We start from the raw sequence: 11442 nt of genomic DNA on the forward strand, positions 1-11442 counted from the left end.
TCAGTGTCTTGTGCGAGCTCCTATGTCGCTGCACCACGTCCTTGGCTGTCACCTTTGCATTTTGAGTGTGTAACATGGCAATAACACTTGTTTAATCCCCAGGCTCTGGGTCTGTGTGCTTGTTTAATCTGAGAACTGAGGGCTGGTTAAGCTGATGATGGTTGTTACCCTCAAGTGTTTAAAAGCCATTAATCAATCCTTATAACTGTATCAGACCCCTCTGGGAGGCGTGGGGGTTTCCTTTCCATTGTCCATGTCCACCATTCCTTCATGTTCTCAGGCTCCATCTGTAACCATGAGCCCAGGAACTTCTTTGGTTCTTAATGAAGTGGAAGTCATTGCTAATGACATGTGTCCAAGAGGTGGAACTTTCAGAAAGCTTCAAATATTTTCCTTGAATTAAAGTTGCCCAACCTGGTAATACTAATTCCTCGAAGGTTTCTGAGGGCTTTAGGGATTCTCTAACTCCTGATACAGGCAGGACCTGAGGTTGGGGTGGGGGGAGGGAAGTACTACCCCTTCCTTTCAGATCCTGGCTGTTTGTTTTGGCATTCTATTCTCTGTGCTTAAATACAAGTGCAATTTGAGAGAGAGACCATCTCAAATAGCAAATACAATTTGAACTATTTAAGGTCATGGTCATCCTCAGTGGCTCAGCATTGTGTCCTCTGTGTATAAAGGTGCAGGCAACAGCTGCCATACAGAGGAATAGCTCCAGGTATTTCAGTCAGACTAGATCTCTGCCTCTCAGGATTATGTTAAATTGCAGTAATTTATTACCTTCACTAGGCCATGGCCTTCTAATCCCGTGAGGTGGAGCTGTGAACAATAATTTATCTACTAGGGTCTGTTAGTGCTCAGCTGTCTTTGCATGTTACTGTCCTGTAATCCAAAACTCGTTAAACAAAACTTGTTTCTCAATGTTTTGTGTTGTATTTCTCAGGCAGAATGTGCACTTGGCAGTTCATGCTGAGAACTTCAAGTCAGAAATTGTCAGTGTGAAGGAAATGAGAGACATCTGGTCATGGATCCCAGAGCGATTTGCTCTGTGCCAGCCCCTCCTGCTTTTCACCACCTTGGAACATGGCTGTAGCCTGAGCAGGTAAGGACAACCTTCAAAGCTGTCAAACTTCCATCAGTTCCCTGACTGTGCTGGTCTGAGAATGGTTCATTCCTCACGGGGTCGAATGGTTCAATTCAGTGGCAGATCTTCGGGCTCTTTTGACAGAAAACCGTGTTGAGACTGATCCAAGGAATAAGGGAGATTCCTCTACATGAATCTGATTGTCATTATTTTTTAAGTGGGATAAACTAGATATGAGTTCTCCTTCCACTTGGCACAGAAGACTATAAGCCTATAGCTTCTAAAAATGACTGTCGTTGACAGGTGAGGTACTGAGGCAGGGAGTGACCTGCTCTCCCAGCCCCATGTGCCTGAGGAAGAGCAAAAGCAAGCAAAGAGAATGCATCACAATTAGTTTCTATGAAGACCCAAAGCCCTTCAGACACAGCTGCTAGCCCTCTGGGTTGTTTTAATTCAAAATGCTGTAAAATGCTGCTGTTGGGATGGTCAGGTTTCCAGTTATTCTGCAGAGATATAAGCAACTGCAGAGAACTGAGTAGAGAACAACTGCTTGATAATATTCATTTACACTCAGCTGTAAGATTTACATGGACTGTAGAAAGCATTTGCAGGAATGTTCGTAGTCTTCAGATGATTTTTGCTATGGCATCAGCTGGAGGAGGAGGTGGTACATGATGCTGAGGAGGGAAGGAGCTGCAGTTGGTGGTAGTTGAGTGCTCATTTTTGTGTGCTCTGCACTTCAGGTTCTATTCCCACAGTGAGGGGCACGAACCAACTCTTCTCCTCATCAAGACAACAGCAAAAGAGGTGAGTGAAGTGAAAGAGAGTGATTAAACTGGGTTTTGGGCAGTGTGCAATGCTGTATTGCAACACAAAACTGTGTATAATAAAATGAATAAGCAAGGGTTGGTTTTGGCTTTTTAACAATCCATGCTTTAAATGATTCCATTTGTTGGTTATAGGACTATGCATTCTTGAGTAGATCTTGTAAACCAAGTCTTGGTCAGCTGCTTTTTCTCCTGTAACTAATGTGGGATGATGGACTAAAGTAACTCGTTTTGCTCTTGGACACACTCTGAATTGCAGAATCAAAGGGACAGGGTGGGAATTGTGTTAAACTCTCGATGCATAGAAGATATTTTCTTTTCTCCAGGATATGAGGAGAGAAAGTAGCAGAATTTGAATGGTATGAATAATGCTACACTACATAATGTGAAAGCAAAAGCCTTAGCTTCATCTCCTTCTTGACTGGGAGATAAATAAGCCAGGGCAGCTGTGAGAAGCTGAGGAGGAGTGCACACAGGTGCCTTGTTTCTGCTTTGCTGTGTGTGACAGTATCAGGCAGCATAATGTGAAAGCAGCAGCTTTAATACATAAAACAAGAAGTCTTCCCAGAACCTTCTCAGGAGGGCACACAGGAGTTTCCTGTGATGGTGCTGGTTATCTGTGCCACTGTGCATGACTTTTAAATATCCTGTATATTACATTAAGCTGTTTGCAGCCTGTGGGCTTATATTACTCCCTATGTCCCTGCAGGATGACTGTCCATGAACAAGCCCATTTCTACTCTTATTTGCAGCTACCTAATGCTCAGACTCTGGGTCATTTCATATTTCTGATGGTTTCTGGACATCCAGACCTGCATTGACATGCCAATGGCTCATGGAATACCCCTGGTGTCTAAAGGAGAAAGGGGGGAATATTTGTTTATTATTTTGCTTCTTGTCCTGGATTATGTCAAAAGTCTTTGTAAGGGATGCTGGTTTTTCTAGCATGGTTTGCTTCTTACCTCTCAAAAAAAAATATATGCAGCAAAAAAAAAAAAAAAAAGCAGGAGAAAAATAAGGGGGGTTTCGTTTGGTGATTGTAGGTTTGAGGTTTAATGCAAAGGATTGTTCATCCTCTATCCATACATCTATAGTTACTTTTTAGAATGAAGAAAATTTGCCTTCTGATTTTCTATCTCTCATATCCGTTGGGCATATCACATCAAATGGACTTCTGGGTCATTTAGATTTAGTTCTAAATTGACATTTAACTCCAAATACAGATTTATCTATATAAAAAACTTGTTCTTCAAGGATCTTGTCCTAGGAGCTCTCTTTGTAATGCTGGTGAAGGCTAAACAGCAAGTGTTCTTTAGAATAATTCTGTATAACCATAACTGGTTTTCCAGTTTCTGGGGGAAAAAAAGCAGGGATGCTTTCACCCCGCTCTTGGAGCTTCATTGTGTGTGCGTTTGGCAGGGATGTGTATTGCCAGTAGCAAAAAATTCTTCTGCAAACAAAACGCTCCAGAAATCAGCTCAGCTTTCTGAGGGTGCTTCCCTTTGTTGGAGATTAGTGACCCCCCTGTGATTTGCTGCTGAATATCTGAGCTAGTTCACCATTGGCTTAGCTAAGCTGGCTTTGGCCTACACTTGGAAATGTAAGAAAGCCACCAAGGCCACTGTTTATGACCAGAACATGTTCAGGCAGAGCTGCTCATACTGTAAAAACAACACTGTTGCTTTGGATGCCAAAGGGAGGAAGTGGGAGTCAGGCTGTACAGGTTTGGAGTGATTCGTGCTTTGGTACTGGGGTTCTCTTGGAACATTTCTCCCTTAAGGCCTCAGAGATGTGAAATAATTCATGAAACTCTTCAGATTTAAGGGAAACTGCAGGCAGATTAAAGCAATTTAAATCTATCTTTAGATATAAATACTTGTGCTGCTTTAATCCACTGGTAGAGAGATTCTGAAACTCCAGCTAAAACCTGCAGTTTTGGCCTCTGAAATGTCAGTACCAGTGGGTTTAACACACTTCCTCCTTTGATGGGAAGCCTGACTATGCTGTGTGTGCCAGGTCTGTGGGGCCTACCTGTCCACGGACTGGAGCGAGCGCCGGCGAGGAGGGAACAAGCTGAGCTTCTTTGGGACTGGAGAGTGCTTTGTGTTCAGGGTGAGTACAATTTTATTGTTCTGCCCAGTAGCAAGACAGAACCACTGTACTTGTGTAACTCTTACTTCCCTTCTGCTTAAGTTTCTTCCCTTGCATGGAATATTTTCTTAAAAGATCATAGAATCATTGGAAAAGACCTTAAAGATCATCAATTCCAGTTGTCAATCCAGCACCAGCACAATGTTCATCACTAAGCCACATCTTCAAGTGCCACATCCACACAGCTTTTAAGTCCCTCCAGGGATGGTGACACCACCCCTTTCCTGGGCAGCCTATGCCAGTGCCTGGCAACCCTTTCAGTGAAGAAGTTTTCACAATATTCAACCTAAACCTCCCCTGGCACAACTTAAGGCCATTTGCTCTTGTCTATCTCTTGATACCCGGGAGGAGAGACCAACCCCCACCTGGCTCCACCGTCCTGTCAGGGAGTTGTAGAGAGAGGTGATGCAGAGATGAGAGATGTAATAAGGTAACTCAAAAATCACTTCATCATTTCTTCAATCACCTAAAAAGCAAAGGAATAAAGAATACAACATCTGGCCTCAATAAGGGTTGATCCAATCTTTCCCACTGCCTGTGCAGGTGGCGACCGAGAGTCTGGAATGTCCTTTGCTGAGCAGAGCTCTGTGCAGTGTGGGCACTAACTACAGCCCTGCTCTCTCTGCCCCTCTGCAGCTGCAGCCAGAAGTGGAACGCTACGAGTGGGTGATCATAAAGCACCCAGAACTGGCCACAGCTGGCCCAGAGACAGAGAACCACTCCTCCCCAGCTCCCAGCACGCTCTCCTCCGGCAGTGGCCCCTCGGAGCCCTCGGATCGCCTCTCTCCCTTCCTGTCAGCGCGGCACTTCAACCTGCCTTCCAAAACTGCCTCCATGTTCATGGCTGGCAGCAGCGAGTGCATCATCGTCGGTGAGTCGGTGTGAGAATCCAAGCACAGATCCTACCCCAGCTCTTCCTATCCACCTCAGATATGTGGTTAATACAGGTGACCCCTGTATCTGTTTCAGTATCGCCACAGTTAGAGATAAAACTGCCCAAAACCTGATATTATTTCCCAGCAAAATTTTTCTGTGGGAGAACTTGCATGCAAGTGTTTTAGAGAAGACTCGTGGCTTTAAGCACAGCCATTCCTTCAAACTGCCTAATTCAGGATGAGAAGTAGTTCTCAAAAAGGAACTTAGTTTACATCAAGGCTTTTGAAACACAGACTAAACTATAAAACATGTTAATTCTCCAGGAACTTTACTGCATCTGTGGTGCTACTGACTTTGGCAAAATCCTTCTTAGTAATGTCGTCACCTAAATGGGATTTACAAGGAACATGTATAAAACCATAGTTGTCCTTTTCCCAAAAGGCTTTACTTGACAGTTGTTAGGAGAGCAACTGGTCTGTGATTTCCTCTGTAATATCAGGTGTTGGCTGATTTCCCACCCTGCAGCATGTGCTCTAATCATAGACTTATGGAATGGTCTAGGTTGGAAAAGCTCTCTAAGATAATCAAATCCAACTGCTCTCCCAGCAGTGCCAAGGCCACCACTGTCCCCACATGCCACATCCACACAGCTTGTAAAACCCTCCCGGGATGGTGACTCCATCACTGCCCTGGGCAGCTGTGCCAGGGCCTGACCACCCTTTCCATGAAGACATTTTCCCCGATATCCAACCTAAGCCTCCCCTGGCACAACTTGAGGCCGTTTCCTCTCATCTTGTCCCTTGTTCCCTGGGAAGAGAACCTGACCCCCACCTGGCTCCACCCTCTTGTCAGGGAGCTGTAGAGTGTGATGTGTCCCACCAGCTCTTCCTATCAGCCTTGGGTAAGGGAGTCACTTATATTTACCATATTCTACACTATAGGGAGGAATAAGAGAGATCCAGGCTTGGGTGGTAGATACAGGGAAGTGAGTGTTGTACACAACTCCAGCTGTGGACCAGAATTCCCACCCTTTTGATTCCTCAGATGTTTTTGGTAGATGTTCTTTGATGGTTGCCCTATAAGCAATAGGAGATCTTCCTTTTTGTTTTCCTAACATATTTCTGTCTAACTTTATTTCAGTTCTCTGCATTTTCTGACTGTAAGCAATGTGAACCTTGACATAGACCCACAGATAATCAAAATACTTTTAATTCTTACATGTTTTATGGTGATTTAGAAGACCAGACTGTTACTTACTGATCTTGTTCTTCTCCCACCTTTGATTTTTGACTGCTAACAGAATTATTTGTTTTTTCTTAACTGGAAGGCAAATTTGCAGTTGGTTGCTTCCAGTATCCTCCAGCACTGAAAAACAAATCTTAAGTACAGGTATTTGTGTCAGGCTTCTTGTTCTTACTGAGCTGCATTACTTTACTTTATTATTATTAAAAGAAATTATCCAGTTCTGATATTATCATTTAAAACCTTTACATCGGATCATACTCTTGTTACACCTGAAGACAGCTCTCAGACATCACTGAGGGCTTCCAGTTACTCACATGAGAAAAGCACTGAAGTCTTTCCTTTATTTTGGTTTTGTGTAGCTGTTTCCCATGCTAAGAAACGCAGAGACCCCCTCTGACCCTCTCTTTGTCTCTTCCCAGGAGGAGGTGATGGCCAGGCTCTGTACCTGGATGCAGATCTGAACCACGGGAGAACCAGCCACTGCAACACTTTCAATAACCAGCCACTGTGCTCTGAAAACTTCCAGATCTCTGTGCTGGAGGTGTGGGGCTTCAGGGACACCATGAATGGTTGACATGACTGTCATTAATCAACTAGTTTTTCAGTTGTTCTAGGATTCCCACGGCAAATTCCAAGGCAGGAGGCCAAGTTGGAACATCCTTTTTGCTGGGCTCAGTGCTGTCAGTCATTCCTAAGTGGTCCACTTGGATACAGGGCCTAGTTGTTTACTCTTGTTTTAGACAGGTCAAGGTGAAGTAATGTCAACTCCTTGTCTCTTTACCTCTAGAGTTCTGTATTCAGGCCCTGCTATTAGGTAGAAATGAACATTTGATGATTTCAGACCCATCCTAGGAGGATACAGGTCCATATCACGGGGTAGGTTTGGCGTTCGCAGTTCCTCGGAGGCACAGCACTGGCTGAGCTGTGCTGCAGAGCTCTGAGCCACTGGCACCAGTGCCTGGCCTGAGCCAGGAATATCAAATGTCTTCTCACAGGGAACACTGGTGACCTCAGATTTGATGTAGAACAGTAGTTCATAAAAACATTGCCCTACTCTGAGCAGACTTTGTGCAGACAAATCAGTACCATTAAGTTATGAAGCTCTTAATTCACACCAGAACCATGATTGCTAATCCTCTCCTTGTACCAGAACCCTTGGCACGTCCCAGTTGTATCTGTTTGAGGAGTATGCCTCTGAGAGAGGCATCCAGACTGGACAGTCATATCTCCAAGGCTTGATTTTGTTTACATTCCTACTCCATATCAGTATGATGACTTCAGACTGACTTGTGTGTCAGGCAACTGGAAGCCAGAGCATATCTGCAGTGCTCAGAAACAGCCCTTTCCTCATCCTTCCTGGGAGCTGAAATGGAGCTTTAAATCTGAGAATAACTGTGCTGATATCCCTGTGTGTTTGGGGAATTAGACATGGTGACACGGGAGCTTCATGCTCTCCCCACAAGCGAAGGAAGAAGATGGGAGGAAGATCCTGGAAAAAGTAGCAGTTTCCTACCAGCATGTTCTAGTAGGTTCTGGGTGATGCAGAGAGGCTTTTGCTCATTCCTGAGCATTCCTACAGTCCTCTTTGGGCATGGCAGGTGGCATGTAATATCTGGAGGCAGTTTCCCAGTGTCTTTACCCAAAACTTGCACTGTCAACTGTGGAGCTTCTCCCACATGAAGCACAAATACATAAACATCAGTGAGTAGTCCAGAGCATACAACAGGATGCTCAAAGCTTCAGTGAGTAACTCACCAGTAAGATTTATCACAACAGGTAAAATGAAGGGAAAGAGAAATTGCTGATTCTTTCAACAGTTCAGTCTAAAAAATTGCTGTAAAGTGGGAGAAATGTTATTGCTACTTGAACTTCATTAAAAGGAAAAATTAAGCATTAATAATGTTAAAAGTTAGGCTGGACAGGGTCACGTACATGTTCAGAGGTGAGATTTTGGTGATAGTGGCTTGTCCAGCTTGGCAGCAGTGACAATCCCAAATGGCTTGGCAGAGGGCTGCCTCTTGCAGAGTATGTGAACAAACTTGGCAAAAATATGTTTTGCTGCTTAAGGTGCCATTTTGAATTTTTGTCAAAATAACTCTCTGAAATATTGGCTTATGTGCAGAACAGTTTAGGGTGTCTTTTGTACCATTTGTGTTTGCAACTGGATTCTCTCACCCTATCTGAGGGTCAGCACTGGGCCTCCCTTTCTCCTCCTTCCCACTCAATGAGTTCTGTCCAGCTGTCTTTTCACAGGTTTACCATAGGCTTGGTTGAACTGGGAGAGATAATTCATTTATACTGATGTATTTAGATGTGGAAGAACTCAGTCATATCAGGCTTCTGTTATATATCTGTTGCCTTCTGTTATATTTTCCAAAGCCACCTGTGTCACTTTGCCCTTGCAGGTATCCCACAATCTTCATCAGAAAAAGAAATTACTCAGAACACGTATCCCATTTAGTAGGTTCTCCTCAGTGTAGGTGAGTTTCACTTTTGTCTGCATCTTCTCTTTTGAGCTTATGTGAGGTGCCCTTGGTAAAAAAAAAAGAAAAAGACCAACTCAAAAACACAATAGCATTAATTTCCAGGTTGTTGTCAGAAATTCCCTGGAGCTGTGTGTTGGCAGGATTTGTGGGAGTTGAATATTATGCTCCAAATGAATAGGTTTTATCTGCAGAATCTTTGCTGCAGTGTGATGGTATTTCCTCAGCAGTGTGATGGGATTTCCTCACTCCCATCCCCACTGGATGCAGCAATGGCAATACTTTGTTGTAAGCCATACCTAAGAAACATGCCTCAGAAACATGCTCCTTTCCCTGCCATGTTCTTAGTGCACAGTGATTTGGGTGTTTGGAATCAGAAGTAACTCCTGGTTGCTCAGAAATCCATTGTTGTGTGAGAATCCAAGGAGCAGTACTGGACATCAGGCACAGGGTTGGTTTGGTTTGATAAAGGCATCCTGTGGGACTGGTCTATGTGGTTTGAACTGGAATAGCCTAGGTAAGCAAGAGGCTGCAACAATCCTGGGAGAGGAGCTGTACAGTCCTGTGGCATCTTCACACAGTCCTTGTGTTCAGTAAAAGTGGATGTTCCTTGTCACATGCAAATCTTCATCTGTCATTCCTGTAGTGGTTGTGAGACACCTTAGAGGAACAAGACTTTGGCTTCTTTCCAGTACCAAAGAGGCGTTTTTCCTCTCTGTAGTTAATGGCTGTTGCTGACCAAGTGTTTATCAAAGTTTGTTACAGTTTGTCACATGCAAAGCCCTTGAGGTGGAGGCCACAGGCTGGTTTTGAAGACAGTGACTGTAATGGGCACCTTATCAGAAAGTTCAAGTTATCTCAAGTGCTCCAGCTGTGAAGTGCTTTAGTCAGTTGTTACTTGCAGCTCTGAACAAGTGTTGGTGTAGTTTGTAGTCCCTCTTTGTGGTCCCCCTGGCAGCGATGACAGCAGTACCAGAGTCAGGGGATGAGCCCTTTGTGGAGCTGGGCTGGGCCTCAGCCACCACCGTCCTGCAAGAGCATGTCTGCCTTCCTGAGAACCTGCTTTTGCTCTGGCATATTCTCTTGAAAGCAGAAAAGATTCAAAACTCCTGACATCAGAAACTTGACTTCATTGTGAATGACATTCAGGCTGTTTGCAGGCCATGGGAAGTGTCTCCAGGTGCAGCCAGGCTGGACAGACTTCACTGCTCCTGAGCTGCCATTCCTACAGCTCCTGCACTTTGGCACACTCCCTTTTCTGATTGAAGCACATTAATCACCCTCCTGTTAACAGAGGCAAATTAACAAAGGGATGGGAAAAACTCCCATTTTCTCTCTGGTGACATATCTGAAGTCAAAATGGAGTGGGGCCAGTACTGTTCTTTATAGAGTTAAACCATGCCAATAGAGATCTGTGGTTACCCACAGAGGGGTGGCACGTGCAGATCCTTCAACTGCTGTCTGTGTGTGTGCATTGAATTTGTGTACTTTCTCCTCGGAAATCCATCCTCATTTTTGATGGGGAGTGATGTCCTCTGCCCACTGAGCACAGGGACACTGATGCCACGGCCAGCAGGGACCAAGAGCTGAGCTGCAGCTCCGGCGAGTGACATCCAAGGCGTGCGCACCCGGCTCTTGGGACGCCTTTCTGCCAGCTCTCTGTCCTGAATTTCAGACTATTCACAGTCATGTTGATTGTGTGCACTATTTGGGGTGATGTTCTCTCAGATGAGTGGTGGTGTGCTGTTGATTTGGTTTTCTACCCTCCCTTGGAATCGCTGCCCTACGTCGATGGTATTTTTGTCACTGTGCGGAATCTTGGATTATATTAAAGGTATTTGACTGTGGGGGCTGCTGACCTTGTCCTTCCTTCGGGTCTTTTCCTTCCTGTCAAGCTTGTAGCAAAAGGCACCCTGAAACAGAGAGACCTGGTGTGTGTTCTCGGGCAGGACTCTGCACTGTGGTGAGGTGATTACACGGTTTCTGATTGTTTCAGAACTCACAGGACTTCCACTGAGACCAGGTACCAAGCTGACTGTAAAAAAGCTCTTGATTGGCAAATTCTGACATGAGCCTTCCTTTTGCAGGGCTCAGGAGCATGGTTTTTCCCAGCCCAGCCTGAGTTTAAAATGCAACTTAGAGGCATCTTCTGACACCAGCACCTCTAAGTTGTGACCACACAACGCAGTGACCAAGGATGTAAATTTTAAAAGTGGAATTCCACTAAATTTTGGGGTTTAAACAAAACTCCTTTTTCAAAAAAAAAAATAAACCCCCACCATATCTACCTCATACACAACTCTGGGCTTCCCATGCTGCCATACATGGATGTTTTCCATGTATGTTCCACAGCACAGCTGTGGTTTAAGGCAATGCAGTGTGGAAAAGAGGGATTGCTGAGGTGGCAGAAAATTCCCAGAGGGTTCTCAAGCCAGCTTTGCACTTCCCTGAGGATTTGCTGCACAGAAAGCCCGCGGCCACTAGAGGTTCCTCTCAGCCTGTTCCTCTCCCACCGTCACCAGTAAATCCATTCTTGCAAGCCAGAAGTCCCAGAATTTAGTATACACTATCAGACTGTCCTTCTTTGTCAAAAGAGACAGGAGCAGGGAAAAATGGTGTGAATAGACTTTGTTCACATGGTTTCCTTAAAAGTGACCTTAGCTTTAAACACCACAAATCACAATTTTACAACTCCCTTAAGGGCCTTAATAACGAAGGCGCTTAGTAGCAGGAAGGTGTAACCGAGGGTCGTGAGGAGCTGAGCAGTGCAGGCAAC

General features: G+C 44.7%; 1 protein-coding gene across 2 annotated transcripts in view; it reads left to right on the forward strand.

The window, feature by feature from the left end:
- The window catches only part of TBC1D24 (TBC1 domain family member 24), a 30360-nt gene extending 19847 nt beyond the window's left edge, over window positions 1–10513 (forward strand). For both annotated transcript variants that reach the window (XM_008929559.3, XM_018067569.2), the window contains 5 exons: window positions 944–1102; window positions 1828–1891; window positions 3928–4023; window positions 4699–4933; window positions 6603–10513. In XM_008929559.3, coding sequence (XP_008927807.1) covers window positions 944–1102; window positions 1828–1891; window positions 3928–4023; window positions 4699–4933; window positions 6603–6757 — 709 coding nt within the window. In that variant the 3' untranslated portion in view covers window positions 6758–10513. The remainder of the gene's footprint in view (window positions 1–943; window positions 1103–1827; window positions 1892–3927; window positions 4024–4698; window positions 4934–6602) is intronic.
- The last annotated feature ends 929 nt before the right edge of the window (window positions 10514–11442 follow it).

This window comes from Manacus vitellinus, unplaced genomic scaffold, assembly GCF_001715985.3.
Source record: "Manacus vitellinus isolate BGI_N305 unplaced genomic scaffold, ASM171598v3 scaffold_12_pilon, whole genome shotgun sequence".
NCBI lineage: Eukaryota > Metazoa > Chordata > Aves > Passeriformes > Pipridae > Manacus > Manacus vitellinus.